Here is a 15,541-nt window from a genome sequence, read left to right as displayed (position 1 = left end):
TCGTACTTAGAAAAAATTTATTTTTTTTTGTAGAAAAAATTGTCCGATCTTCATATTTTTTTTGTGAATGCTCTTTATTACATTTAGCAACTTTAACCTTTAGTGCATGCTGTAATTAAATCAATATGTCATAGGTTTTTTGAAGCTGGAAAATCGACCACAGATTTTGCCAAACTTTTCTCTTTTTTTCAACTTGATTTTTTAGGAAATTTTGCTAATAGAACTAATTTTTTTTTTGGCCAAATCTATTCAAAATTGCCTGAATTTTAAGGATCAGGCCTTTAAAGTCATAAAAAGTTATTTTTTTCTAGTAGTATTTTTATGTTTTTTATCAAAAAAATTTTCGAAAAAAAAAGTCAAATTTCGCGTACTTGGGAAAAATTATTTTTTTTGGTAGAAAAAATTGACCTATCTTAATAAAATTTTTTGTGCATACTCTTTATTACATTTAGCAACTTTTACCTTTTGGGCATGCTGTAATAAAATCAATACGTCATCGATTTTTCGAAGCTTGAAAATGCCCTACCGACTTCGCCTCAAGGCGGGGCGAAGTCGGTGCCGTTTTAGAGATCAATTTTGACAAACTTCCCAAAGTCCTAGGTTTACGTCCTTTTAGGACCTGATCGACTTTTCCGAGATCTTTCTACTGGTCTTGGTCCCATTTAAAAAAAATAATTTTTACGATTTGCAGGTTCAAAAAACCGAAAAAAACACCGAGTTCGCCCCGCTTTACCCTAGTGAAAAATTTCTTTTCAGTTTTGATGATTTTCCAGATTTTTTTACACAATTTTTTCAAAGCAACAAAAAATACATTTATGTTCATCTTATGAAAATAATTTTTGATTGAGGTACTTTTCAGATACCTGTACCAATGTCTAATTAAAGAAAAATTTTAAAAAATATTTTTTTGGTGGTGTAAATTGACATTTTGTGAGAAAATTTCACCAAAAATATTAAGATTTTTAACCCCAAAAAATCAGTTTTCTCCATTTTACACAAAAACGGACAGGAGGTCCCGGGTTTTGCAATAATAATATCAATATACAACATGTATTGTGTATTAAACAGTTTTCACAACCTGGGGCCTCTTGTCCGTTTTTGAGTAATTGAGCATTTTACATTGCATGGTTTGAACAATTTTGTTCTTGTTAATTTCAAATTTTCCCCCGTTAGAGGGGGAAGGAGTCATTTTAGAGCCCAAAGTCATCTCTGCAATGTTTTCTAACTTTTTGAGGCGGAACTTTCTTTACTTCTGCATTATTTGCCTCCGGCCAACCGTTACCCCGTTATTTGCCGCCGTTGGCGAGATTTTTAACGATTTTTGCCGTTCTCGCGGTTTTAATGGACATTTAAGGGTTAAAGGAGTCGTTAAATAAAAATGACTTATAATTACTTTTATTTTAGCAATTAGATTTGCTAAATTTCATGTGTTCTAAAAAAATTTGTATTTCTAACTGGTTTTGGTCCAGCAGAAATTCAAATGTGCGAATTAATTATAATATTGCAAAAACATTATATACGCATCAGAGAGAGAGAGTGAAATATACGTTTGAGAGAGAATATAATATTAGTAATTATGTTTATATTCTTATACAAACTTTAAATGAAGATAGCTAGACTTAGAATAAAGGTATTAACACAAAATCAAAAGTGTTTTGAAAATTATGTTATTGTTGTTTATATCTGTAAAAAAAACATTTGAAAACATGCCTTATAAGTGTCCTATTTTACTTATACTGGACCTACCTAAAAATGCCGGGACTCGAACTGGGTGCACCTGACGCTATATTCATGTTCACAAACATTGTTTGCATTGAAGTAATATTTACATAGACGTTGATTTTGTTAAAATATTCCTATCTTAACTAAAGTTATGAAGTTTTATAGATTTTTAAAAAATAGGGTAGCTTCGCTCCTCCAAAACAGCAAGACGTACATACCAAATGCACATTAGAAGTTAACAGGAGCAAAATTTATGTTATTTTTGAGTTAAAGCAAAAGAAATTACATCATTTCGTCAAATACAAGCTTTTTTATTGATGTTTACTTTTGTCTACCCTTAATGTCCCGTTTTTTGGCAAAAGATCCCACTGTGCTTAACCCCTGCGGGCCACCCACCTAGCCCGCTGGGGTCGGTCCCCGACTTGCTGGATCATCTTAAATAAAGTCCTCATTAATAGACACAGTTTATTCAAGAAAAAAACCTGTAAAAATATAAGTAAGTTTCTAGGTTAGGTTAGGTAAATGCTCTTAAGCCCTGCAGAAAGCCAACCTAGCCCGGGGGGGTTAGCTTCAGGTCAGTCTAATGCTAATTTTCGCTCAGAATTTGAGTTTCTTGACCTAAAAAACCTATAGTTTGATATATAACAAGATATATATTAGAAAAAATGCACTTAACCCCTGCGGGCCACCAACCTAGCCCGCTGGGGCTAGCTTCAGATTAGTCTAATGCTTATTTTAGCTCTGAATTTGAGTTCCTTGACCTAAAAAACCTATAATTTGATGTATCACAACAAATATATTGGGAAAAATGAACTTAACTCCTGCGGGCCACCCACCTAGCCCCCTGGGGTCGGTCCCCGACTTGCTGAATCATCTTAAATAATGTCCATATGAATAGATACAGTGTATTTAAGTTAAAACCCTAAGAAAAAACAATTTAAGACAAGTTTCCACATCAAAATAGACCAAAAAAAGCCTAAAAACCCCATTTCCGCAGGGTTTTTCTTACCTAACCTAACCTAAAAATAAAAATTTTTGGATTTTTTTGCCATTTAGATGTAATACCTATAGGAGTAGGCTTATATACCAAGTTTGAAGGGTCTAGCTCAATATTTAGACCATTTTGCTCACGGTTTAAGAGCTTATGTCATTACGCACCCCCCCCCCCCCCCTTATGTTGACTACTATATAAAGTACTGAGTAGCCCATCGCGGTTAGGAAAAGAAAAAATCTAGACCCTCCTCCTTATTAGGGACTAGCGGCTACGCCCCTAGAGGCCTCTAGGGGCACTTGAGGAGGGGGTAGTCGAATTTGATAACCCTATATCTTATTTCAGATTTTAAAAGAAAAATTTTTAAAAATATTTGGGAGGGTGGAAATTTTTTTTTTTGAGGGGGGTGCCCCCCCCCCCCATTATTTTTAATTTTAGTTAAAGGACGCCTGCAAGAAATACCACGCTTTAACTGCTGAAAGACTGTCACAAGTAGACCCAATACCTCAAGTTTAAAGCCTTCAGCTTCAATAACAAAAAAGTTTTAGGCATTTCAAAATAGCATTTTATGTACAATGAAACTTTTGAAAGATTTCCAATGCTTATAAAAGAAAAAAACAATATTAAATTACGTTGCCTAGACACAAAATTATGACTTTATCTTTGTCAGAAACTTAGATTTCCGGTAACTGATTACGTTTTTACAATAAAAACACCACATCTCATAGTCAAAATCCATGAAAAAAATTCGATTTAAATTGCATTTTTAAACGAAAATCAAACGGAAACAAAGGGGGAAACTAAGGCAAGCTCAGCTGTGATTGGTTGCTTAGCTGATTCAGCCTTCTGATTGGCTACAGTACACTCGGTACAACAAGTTAAACTTAATCTTTTTTAATGATTTTGACTATAAAAATGGGTATTTTTATTATAAAAATATCATTAGTTACTGGTTGCCTAAATTTATAACAAAAATAAGCTTATAATTTTGTTTCTAGGCCACGTAGTTTAATTTCAAAATTTCTAACATTAGCACTGCAATTCTTTCAAAATTTTCATTGTACATAAAATGTCATTTTAAAATGCCTAGAACTTTTTTGTTATAGAAGCTGAAGGCTTCAAATTTGGGGTATTGGGTCTACTTGTGGCAGTCTTTCAGCAGTTAAAGCGTGGTATTTCTTGCAGCTTCCTTTAAAAAACGTAAATTTTTTTTTTTTTGGGGGGGGGGTATTTTTTATTTTTTGGGGGGTTGGGGGTGTTCCCCCCCCCCACCCCCCCCAAGAAAATAGTTATAAACCTTCCCGGGACTTATGAGAAGCTAGCCTGTTAAGGAGAACCCGATCGGTTCAGCGGTTAGCGAGATCCTTCGGTACAGACACACAGACAAACATCCTATCACTTTAGTATAAGGATATAATTAAAAATTAAGGAGGTGGAAGGGGGAAATAACTGATAAAATATATTGATTTTTAAAGATATAGTTCGAAATTGGTGAATTTCATCGATGAAAATTGGACTTAAATAATCGAAAAGCATCAAATTGACAATTCATCAAAGAGGTTTTTTAGATTTAAAAATAAATTCAATTAATAGACAATAAATCTTACCTTCCAGAACCTTAGTCCATGCCTTGATACCCGCCTCCAGCCTGCCTGCCAGCTTCTGTTCCACACTCTCGTCCAGCTTGGCCACCCAGGCGTGTAGGTTGCTGTACGCGTTCAGGCTCAGGTCGTCCACAGACTTCTGGATCTTGTTGAGTATATCGGTGAAGGTGTTGGCGCTGTACACAGAGGTCTCCAGTGATCTGTGTTAATTTGTTAAAATTAATATTAAAAATGTTGCTAAATCAAGAAATATGACACTTTGTTTGGGAGGGGGGAATGTAATAAATCAACCTTTTTTGTGGGGGAGAATATTATTCTTTAGCCACCTTCACATATCAGTAAACACAAACAAAGACATTGAGGCTTAAATAAAATGTAGCCAGGAATAAAAAAAAAGCCTACAAGCGAAATAAATATAAAATAATATTTGGGAGCAGTTAAAAAGTCGTCAATTCTACTAAGTTTTACCCCACAACAACAGCTGAAAATCAGATTCGTGATTTTCTGAATGAAGAACGTTGTTGGTATAAGCTATAATGTAGCGAATACCAATCTATAATATAATATAAATATAGAATAATGCCAAAGACTTTCAAGCAAGGGGGGGAGGGATAATAATTCCTCCAAAACATAAACCATTAGATCTTTTTAACTCCTAAATTTTTGTTTGGAGGGGGGGGGGGGGGAGGTAACTTTACCCCTTCCCCTCTCAAAAACTGAAATTTTCAACGTCTTTGTTTAAAATTATTCCCGTATATTAGTATATTTTCTTTTTGTCTATAATAAAAAAAAGAAAATAATTGATTTACCTTAAATCAATCTCAATTGCCTCCTCAATGGAGAGCAGGTCATCCACTTTCTCCTGGAACATGACGACCATCTCTGCCAGCCTCTGCACGTACGGGTCCAGCTTGTAGCTCTCCCACACCAGAGCAACACCTTCGCTGATCAGCTGTTGCACGTCCCTGTTAGAAAAGAATATCTTATTAAATATATACAGCATGACCCTCAAAAAAGTATTTTTAAGCATCTGCAGCCCTTATTTCTCAATGAATTATTAAAAAATGCATATGTCCTATTCTCTATAGTATTCCACGTAAGTAGATAAAAAAATATTTTTTTTACCTCCATTAACACCGGAGATTTTTAGTGCTAAAGTTGTGAAAAAGTGACTGAGGAAAAAGTAACTTTTAACATGATACGACTTTTTTAGCAAAATTAAGCTAGAAATCCTTTTATTTTTGTTACTAGCAGAAACTTTATACAAAAATGAAATAAAAAATTTAGTTTTTTAGTAAAAAGCATTTTTTTACACATATTTTTTGGGTCTTTTTAGTTTAATGATATTTTGAAAAACTTACTTATTAGGCAAAATTGTTTAAGATTAGAAAACCAAATAAATCTCTATGAATATAGCAGGAAAATTGTTTTTGTTTCACAATCCTAACTTTAATAACAAAAAAGTTATAACGAAAATAAAAATAAAACATAATGATTTTTTAGTCTAAAAAGCTTAATTTACCCCTTATTAAATAATTGAGATGTCAGAAAAGTAGGCGGAGCAACTGTCATAATTAATCCTTTTCTATAAATAAGGGTTAATAAATAACCTAAAATTTGCAAATAATCAATTCATTCAGTAGTATTTTTTGCCATTAAAAATTGATATTTTTAGGTGTAATAAAAAAGAAATATTTAGTTAACTTGTTTTTCTTTATGTCTCATTATTCAATTGCCAGAAAAACATAATATAACCATCCAAAAAATAAGAGAAACAAAAAAAAATTCTTTTTCTCAGTCACTTTTTCAAAACTTTAGCTCTAAAAATCTCCGGTGTTAATGGAGGTAAAAAAAATATTTTTATATCTACTTACGTGGAATACTATGGAGAACAAGGACATATGCATTTTTTAATAATTCATTGAGAAATAAGGGCTGCAGATGCTTAAAAATACTTTTTTGAGGGTCATGCTGTAGTTAAAAGTAGGTAATAAGCTTTTTTTTATAGCGAAAGATAATGCTAACCGCTTGAACCGATATGGTTCATCTTTACAGTGAATCTTTTTATAAGTGTAGGTCATTTTTTAAAAATTATTTTGGGGGAGGTTACACCACCCTACAAGGAGAAATAGCCTCTAAAAAAACCAGGGTTGTCATTTTGGGCGGGCGCTTTTGGGCGGATGGTTTTGGGCCGCCAAATATAAGGTCCTTTTGGGCAGTTTTGGGCACCCCCTTTAGGGGGAAGAGAAAAGGGGGAGGGGGTGAAAAAAGAGGGGGGGGCGTGCCTATTTTTTGGGTGATATTGTCTATTATATTAAATATTATTGGGCCGCCCAATATCAAAAAAAAGTGCCCAATATGACAACCCTGAAAAAAAACACAATTCAACTTTTTCCTTTAAAAACCACAATAAAAAGGTGTGGTCGCCTCCCCCTCCCTCAAGGACCCCTAGATGCTCCTAGGGGCTTAGCCGCTAGTTTAATATACAAAAGGAAAGTATCATGTAAAATATGTTAAATACTAAAGTAAATGAATGAAGGTGTCAGTTTTCAGTCCATCATTTTAAGAAAAGCTTATCTATCCCGGGATGGTTTTATTTATTAGGCTACATTAAAATGAATAATTTTGAAACGACAAAAGGTTAATGTAAAAACATTTTTATTAAAATGCATTATCTGTATTTCTCATAATTATATTATAAAAATATACCTACTAGATTGGAAATTCTGTTGATTTTTAAACAAAAACATTTACTAAAAATTCATTTCATATTTTTTTATTCTTTTGACTTAAAATAAAGATACATATTAAGTATTCAACAGCTTATTCTATACCTATCCTTATATCTACATGAAAAGTAAATAGTATATTATTATTTATATAAGAATCTGACAAGTAATGATAATTTTCAGATTATACTGTAATTTATTGTCGTACTATTATAAATTATTTTGTGAAAAAAAACAACTAAAAAGTAGGTACAAAAAAATTCATTTTCAAAAACCTGTTTTTAACAAGCAGGAAAGTTTGAGAAAAATAACATACCTGCGTAGTCCAGCAACCAGAAGCGAGATGTTCTGCTTAGGCTCCAGCTTTTCCAGGGAGCGTTCATAGGTCCTGACACTCTCAATCAGAGAGATGGCGAATGGATAAAGCTGGTTGGCCTGATGGGCCTTGTTCACAATGGCCAGCGGTACACGGAAACCTGGATCCCATAGATTACTTTAGATTGATGTTCGCGTAGCTTTTATTGCTATTTTAATTTTTTTAAAGTAAAAACTTTGGGGACTAATGTAATAAACTGCCCATTGTCCCCTCTCACACAGGGTAGAATGAGTTGTGGATTTATGAAACCAGCAGTGCCCTATCTCTCCCTAAGAAATATTTATGTATATTCTAGATTAAAAAATGGAAAAGGAATCAAAATATATAAAGAATTTTATCAGTTACAAATCTTTCTCAACCCAATTTTAAAGGAAAAAGTTTCCTCCTCCATCAAATGGTTTAAGGCCAATTTTTTAAAACCTAAATATCAAAACCGCTAGTATACTACAGTAACACTATGCCTAGATTTTTAAGATTTCTCACTTCCTTGCTGAGCTGAATTATCTCGGGCAGAAAATTAACCTTCAGCTTCAGATAATTCCCGCGGCCGGTGCGGGACCGCGTGTTCTCAATCGCAAAAATGCGGCCGGACACACCCAGGTTGCGCTGTTGCACCTTGCGCGCCCAATCATCAAATATCTCCTGGGTGTTGAGCTTGGCGCGGAATGAGTCGCCGTCTGATTTCAGCTTCTGGCCCTCCACGTGGTTGGCCCAGCCCTTGCCGAGCACATCCTCCACACGCCGCATGTAGGCGGACAGCTGGCGGTCAATCTGCTTGGCCCAGATGATGCTGCCCGAAACCGGTGGTAAATCTCGGACATGCGACATCTTGCACGCCTTGGACTGCGTGTATTGGACCTTGAACTTTTCGTGCAAAGTCTCAATATCATCCTTGACGCGCTGAATCAGCTGCGTTTGATACTCGCGGATAGCGCCGCGAATATGGGGGCGGACAAAGAGGGCGTTGAACCGCGAAAAGATGCGGAACATTTCGTTGGCATTTTTAGCGGTGCCGAGCTGGTCACGGAGGCGGGCGGTGATACGCGCCTCGACACGGTCAATACGCTCGTCGTAGCGCTTCATTGCTGCTTCCCAAGCCTCGCTGCCCTCCCGCGAAATATCCAAACCGTCAACCTCCTTAACATTCTCATAGGCCAAGTTGACTTCCTCAATAGCATTTGCATCGGCGGCGTCCAAAAGTTCGCCAGCCGCAGCGGCGGCTGGTTTTGGAGCAGCAGAATCGTTGTTGATCATTTCGGCGGCGGCTGCAGCGGCAGCCGCATCCTTCTGCGACATCTGCGAGTTGAGGGTGGGACGGAGAACGCGGCCGATGACAGTTCGCAGCTGCTCGTGCTGACGGCGGAATTTTACCATGTACGCCATTCTCTCCTAAACATAATTGTATTAAAGTTTACTATTCTATTTAAATCTTTTGCTAAGCTACTTATTAACATAGTTTTTATTTAGTCGAATTCACTTCTTAAAAATACTCATTCATATATAAACTTGTAAAGGAAAACACCGTTTTATTTGTTTAATCAAATTAAAGCAAGCTTTAGCCATTAAAAATTCTCACAACTAACCTTAATAAAATGTAAACAAAAATATGGTTTTCCAATTAAACTATAAACAATGAAATTCTTTTGAAATTTTATTTTTCAACTGTCCTAAGTTTAATAATAATTAAAACAGTAAGTGACACTACTCTTGTCTTTATATGAGCACTGAACATATGCTCTATTATTCACACGTCCGTTTGTCTATATATGATTTTTCATGCTTCGCTACCCCCTTATGGATGTTGTCATCCTAGTTTTCAGAATATTTCCTAAAGTATCAATAACTAAGAAAAGTAGAATTATAGGTATAATACCTGTAGACGTTTATGGCTACAATTGACTCTCCAAACCATTTTCAGATGTTCTTCTCTTTTTTTCTTGACAATGTCTCTCATTAGACCCTGGTTTTACATCATTTATACATCTTATAATACTCAAAACTGTGGATTTAAAAATAATTTTCTATTATGTATGGCTTCAAAAACTGATTAATATCCGCTGGATTAGAAGAACTGGTTCTCAGCTATACTGAAAAGTTATGTATAGCATCGATGCATCGTATTATATCCAGTTTCAACGAATCTAAAAATCCCCGAAGACATCTCGGTGAAAAAAAAATGATTTGAATTATAATTGTACATTTTTATATCCGCGGAAAGCTGTTCATAATACGATGCGATAAATAACTATTCTTTCATTTAAAAACTTTTCTATGTGTTAAGAATCATCTCAAAAGGTAAAAATGGTTTAAAATTTCATCATCAATGAATGAATATTCTAAATCTAACTCTTCCGCCAATTAAAATTAAGACAAACTTAAATTTCTATAACTGATTTTACCAGAATGCTTCTACCTTTTTAACCATAAACATAATAAATTAGTATTTAATTAGGTACCTAGTTATTTATTAATTCTAAACCTGAATCTATTCCTTATGATTTTGTTTAAATCATGTATTATTTGTGTGTATGTATAAATGCCTGAAGTTTGTCATATTCATCGTCCCAAGTTGTGAACAATTCACTGCATTGGGACATCACCTTCTCAAATTCATCATAGGGGATATACATCAACCTACAGATAGATATAAACATAGATAGAGTTTACTATATTGTGACACAACCTTCTCAAATTCATCATAGGGGATATGCATCAACCTACAGATAGATATATACATAGATAGACAAACAGATAGATAGATATATTAGATGGATGGATAGATTGATAACTAGATTAATGAACTACAGATAGGCAGATAAATGGATGGATATATTGATAGATAGATAGATTGATATCTAGATAGAGATTACTATATTGTGACACAACCTTCTCAAATTCATCAATATACACCAACCTACAGATAAATAGATATGTACATAAATGGATGGGTGGACATATTATTGATAGGAAGATAGATAGATTGATGGATATATTGATTGATAGAAGATCGATTGATATCTATAATACCTAATAGATTTTTAGATTGATAATTGGACAAAAAGAAAGATTATTAACAACTAGAGCGGCTGCGCCAAATGCATCTAAGGGCTATGTGAATAAGGAGAAAAATAGCCTAAAACAAACCCAAGGCTTTAATCTAAAAAATAAAAGGGGGGGGGGGGGTTTAATGCAACCATCTCGTAATCAGTGAGCAAATGGCACTTAGAATTCGAATTTCCATTTATAATTTTGCATGAGTAATCCTTGGTAGGTCTATTTTCCCTAAATCGAACAAAAAGTTGGAAAAGTAACAGCTAACGGCTGGCGGCTCAGCTGTTTCGCCATTTTTTTGATATCTATATTGCAAATTAGTCACGAAACCTCTCTCAACACAATACTCTTTTCTATTCCAAAACGCTATCAAACGGTTCTAGACGGTAGCTGTTGGTACTAGAAGTTTTAAAATTGGTTATTGCTATCATTTAACATGAATTAAACCAAAAATATGTTTTAAAAAGTCGATTCCTAAGTAATTGATGATGGATTTACCCTAAAAATAGGCAAAAAACGGCTGAACGGCTGAGCCGCTAGCCGTTACTTTTCCAACTTTTTGTTCGATTTAGGGAAAATAGACCTACCAAGGATTACTCATGCAAAAGTTCAGATCGAAATTCGAATTCTAAGTGTCATTTGCTCACTGATTACGAGATGGTTGCATTAAAAACACCCCCCGTACCTAAAACCATACGGGACCTATATGGCTTTCCTGGAAAACCCAATCAGTTCAGTAGCAATTGAAATCTTAAGCTTTAGGCAAAATAGTTTTAAACCTTCCTAGGACATAAGAGAAGCTCATAGTAATAAAAGGAGAACCATTTCGGTCCAGCGGTTAGGGATATCCGTCGGTACAGACAGGCGCACAGACACAGATCCTGTTACTTTTGTATAATGATAATATTTAATTAGTCACCTGCGAGTGCTCAAAACCTTGAGAAGCTGACTTGAAACATCACGGCTGATAGCTTCAACCAACCTAAGTGAAAACAAAATTACCATTTAAGAATTAAACTAGCTAACTGTCCCTTCAACCATAGTAACATCATCTTAACAAAGTAGGACAACTAGAAAACCATAAAAAAATCGACTAAAATACGTCTAATCGTTCAATGTCTTCTATTATTCTTTAAATGTAGGTTAGTCATGTGACTAACACCTTACAGAAAACCAACCCTCTAAATGCATGAACCTTGTTTTTGAGTTAAATTTGGCGCGTCTGATTCATATAGCAACACTAGGAACCATTTTTTGACACAATATACTTAATTTTTTTTCTTGTATATTAAAAGTTATTTTTATATCTACCTCAAAGCACGTTGAATAGGATACTTGGTGTTACGTATCTTCCTCAAATGGTTGAAAATTCCCTGAAAAAAAAAGATTTTTAAGTTTTTGTCATATCCTTTTATAACAAATAACAGGATGTCTTTATGTGTGTACCAAAGAATTTGGATAACCTCTTAAGGTTCTCCTTTATAGAGACTTATTAGACTGCCCCTCCCCCCCCCCCACTCAAGGGTCACTAGAAGCCTCTAGGGGAGTAGCCGATAATTAAAAATAAAGCATGATAGATGATTTATTACACGTTTTTATAATTAAAAATATAATCTGTCTGTCAGTCTGTACATTGGTCGATAGTGCAGATAATACCTGTACTGCACTCCTAATCCTCTCTAACTCGGTGGCGCTGAGCAACTCGTTGATGGGGAAATCCTTCATGAGAGGGTTGTAGTCGTTCACAGTGGCCAGGGCCTGCTTCAGACCAGTGTCAGTGTCGAAACTAAAAATAATAAATGAATTAGAACAACAATGAAAATATCTAAAATAAAGCTAGTTATATTGTACCTTGTAGTCCTAGGAATTGTAAATTATTAATACTTGAATGTTGCACCAGATTTTTATGTACACTAATAAAGTGATGCTTGCATCTGGCTAAAATAACGATACACTTTACCCTACTGGATGAAAAAACTGACCGATAAATGAAGTCCATTTTACAACCTAAACTGACTACAAATTTTTTCCTGTCAATATATCCCCCGCATTTTTTATCCATTTGTAGCTCTTACCTAACAGTGGCATGGAAACGTTTTCCATGCTTGAGGATGTCGAGGGTCAGGGCAACCTCCACACTCTCCCTCTTCTCCTGGATCCTGTGCAGGGCTCGCTCCAGGTTTAACCAGAAAGAGATTTCCTGAAAACGTAAACAAAGTAATAACTAAATATTAATTTTAGAATACCAAAGTCAAAAGCAATACTCAAAAAGTTAGTAGATAATATGCATTCATAGCAAAGTTTAGAAATACATTCATGCCCCCACCCCTGGACAAGTTTGCAAATTTGTTGCCGTCAGAACAGGTGGACATACCCATTGTTGCTATGGTTGGAGATCAAAAAACACTTTCCTTAAATTGTAATATCCAAACTGTCGTATTTTTGAAAATTCATTGATCTATTGTTTAATATTTTAAAAACATTTAAAGTTCTTAAATGTTCTAATAAGCTTTGCTTTAAACTTCCATCAGCAAATAATTTACCTGGAGAGCTGTACCAGAACTTGGATCTCTGTCCAGCTTGGTCACCTTCTGGATCTCTCTAATCCATTTGTTCACCTGAAGAAAGATAATAGGATAGATAGGTAGCATAACTTGGATCTTAGAAGGAGATAAATGGGTAGAAAAGACATAGACAAACAGAAAAATAGAGTCCTAAACCAATTTTTTTGGGGCAAGGGAGGGGGATTTTTCCCAGAGCTTGATCTTTAAATCATTTCAATGGTGATCTAAACCACCCCGCGCGAAATTTCAGCCAATCACAGCAGCTCATTTTTAAAATGCGCCGCTGTGATTGGCTGAAATTTCGCTTGGGGTGGTTTAGATCACCATTGAAATGATTTAAAGATCAAGCTCAGGAGTAATTTCTTTTGGAAGGGTGATAGTACCCAACCCCTAAATAGCTATAAACCTTCTCTGTACAAGTCAAGAAGCCTTACTGAAAGAAATAACCATATTGATCAAGTGGTTATACTATACACAGACAGACAGATATCATGTTATTTTTTATATTTACCTGAGTTTGCAGGGAGTTAAGGAACTGGGAATCCTCAACTTTGTCGCCAAAGTCAGAAACCTTGGCCTTACGTCCCTGAAAATCATAAAATTGTCACATTTTTTGGGTTAAAATTGTGGTATGTTTGTTTGCGTTCTTATGTCTGTTAGAAAATTACCAAAATAGTACCTAGGTAGCCTGGTACTATACTCTTCATTTAAGCTTCATAATAAAACTTTATCTCCGTCTGTCTGTCATTATATCAGAATCTTTTCAGAAACATAATATTGTGGGCTATAAAAGATAGGCTTCTGAAAATTTCAATTAACATTTTCCTAATCAATTTGCCTATGGATGAACCTATCCAAAAGGTTTAAAAGTTTATATGAAAATTCAAGATTATAATTATATTCTGCACAAGATTATTTTTTTCCCCGGTTGCAAAATAGTTCATTCCCCGCCCCCCCCCCCTTTCATTGTTTTTTCCTAAGGGGAAAAAATTTAAATATTTTTTTTATTTTCTTTCCCCCCTCACATATTTTTTATTTCAACCCTCCTTTTAGCAGGGAATACCATGCAGAATGTACACCCCTGTGAAAACTCCCATGACCAATAAGCATGTACACCAGTATGTTTTAATGTTATTTTATTTAAATGCAATTGTTTTTAGCTAAACATGGAAGTTGAGATATTTGTTGACATATGACAATTTAATTTCCTGTGTGCTACAAAAAATGATGGTACTCTGTACAGTTGGATGTACAGGCAAAGTAATCTCTGTAAAAATAATAAATTCATCAATTTCAAAAGTCTTTCAAGTATTCCAGGGATTTAAAGTGATAAGACAATGACAAATAATCTAATGTACACTGTACAGCCCCAATAATAAAACAAAAAATTACCCCATATGTCAATTAAAATTACTGGTTGAAACGTTTCAACACTCAAATTAATAAACCAACCAATCAGTACTCACTTAAGTCACTAAAGTTGTTAAGTCAACGGATAAGGAAACGTTATTATAAAACGACCGTGTAGGTGTAAGATAAACATATAAATACCCCTTCCTATGTTTAAATTGGTTAATAAATTTTGACACTAGTTTGGAACTTAACCAACCAATCAAACTTCAATAAGGGTGCCCAAAGTTTTTGTGCCAAATAATAGGATAACCTAGTTTTAAAAGTTTGAGTATCAGTGTAATTTTCAGTCTAATGTCCAGTCCCTACATGATTCAATACACATATTATCAAGTAAAAAAAGTTTTTCATTAGGGGTTCAACAAACTGACAGTATCCAAAGTTTACCACCAATAATTTTAATCCACAAAAAGACATATTTATTTGTAAGCATGGGGGTACATTTTATCGTCTTTTGTCCTTAACCTATATCCCTCAGCTTAAATAAACTTGTAGGAGTAAAAAAATAAAGGGGGAAGGGGTCATAGACGTCCAAGGGGGGGGGAGGGTAATGAAGCGATTACTTCCCCCCCCAAAAAAATTTTTCATTTTACCCCCCCCCCATTTAAAATTTACCCCTACCCTGGAGGTGTCGTAGGCACCCTCAACCATTTAGGAGAGGGATTTTTACCCCCCCCCAAACAAAATAAAAAATCTCTCCTAAAAAATTTTTTTAAGCGCGCATTTTTAATACTATATATTTAATAAAATTTAAATTACCCCCCCCAAAAATTTTACCCCGGGGGTAAATTTTGGGGGGGGGTCAACTAGATTTACCCCTGCCAAAAGATTTCAGGGGGGGTAATTACCCCCCCCCCCCAAGCAAATTTTACCCCCGGGATAAAAATTTTTGTGGGGGGTAAAAAAAATTTGCGGCGCGCTTCGCGCGCTTTTCCCCCCCCCCAAAAAAAAAAGCTTGGACGCCCCTGGAAGGGGTTAAATATCTGCATGTCCATTCCCTAGAACCGTTTGTCGACTTTCAATTGGGTCTTTGAAAATAAACCAATAATGTATGTTGGTAATATTAACACATTCAAGAATTTGTTTGCTGACAG

The 15,541-nt window shown here is 35.0% G+C and overlaps 1 protein-coding gene across 1 annotated transcript in view; it reads right to left on the bottom strand.

Annotated features, from left to right (window-relative positions):
- The window catches only part of Dhc64C (dynein heavy chain, cytoplasmic), an 83,835-nt gene that overhangs the window by 64,649 nt on the left and 3,645 nt on the right, over positions 1-15,541 (bottom strand). Inside the window, exons 8-20 of the mRNA XM_080146626.1 lie at positions 14,249-14,307; positions 13,549-13,626; positions 13,017-13,091; positions 12,549-12,673; positions 12,130-12,259; positions 11,785-11,846; positions 11,393-11,455; positions 9,963-10,056; positions 9,296-9,382; positions 7,884-8,811; positions 7,363-7,522; positions 5,127-5,282; positions 4,321-4,517 (exon numbers count right to left, since the gene is read on the bottom strand). Of these exons, the coding sequence (XP_080002752.1) occupies positions 4,321-4,517; positions 5,127-5,282; positions 7,363-7,522; positions 7,884-8,811; positions 9,296-9,382; positions 9,963-10,056; positions 11,393-11,455; positions 11,785-11,846; positions 12,130-12,259; positions 12,549-12,673; positions 13,017-13,091; positions 13,549-13,626; positions 14,249-14,307 (2,214 nt within the window). The remainder of the gene's footprint in view (positions 1-4,320; positions 4,518-5,126; positions 5,283-7,362; positions 7,523-7,883; positions 8,812-9,295; positions 9,383-9,962; positions 10,057-11,392; positions 11,456-11,784; positions 11,847-12,129; positions 12,260-12,548; positions 12,674-13,016; positions 13,092-13,548; positions 13,627-14,248; positions 14,308-15,541) is intronic.

This window comes from Acartia tonsa, chromosome 13, assembly GCF_053477335.1.
Source record: "Acartia tonsa isolate MP-2025a chromosome 13, ASM5347733v1, whole genome shotgun sequence".
Taxonomy (NCBI): Eukaryota; Metazoa; Arthropoda; class Copepoda; order Calanoida; family Acartiidae; genus Acartia; species Acartia tonsa.
The sequence above is the reverse complement of the archived record's forward strand: the minus strand, read 5'-3'. Positions and strand labels throughout refer to the sequence as shown.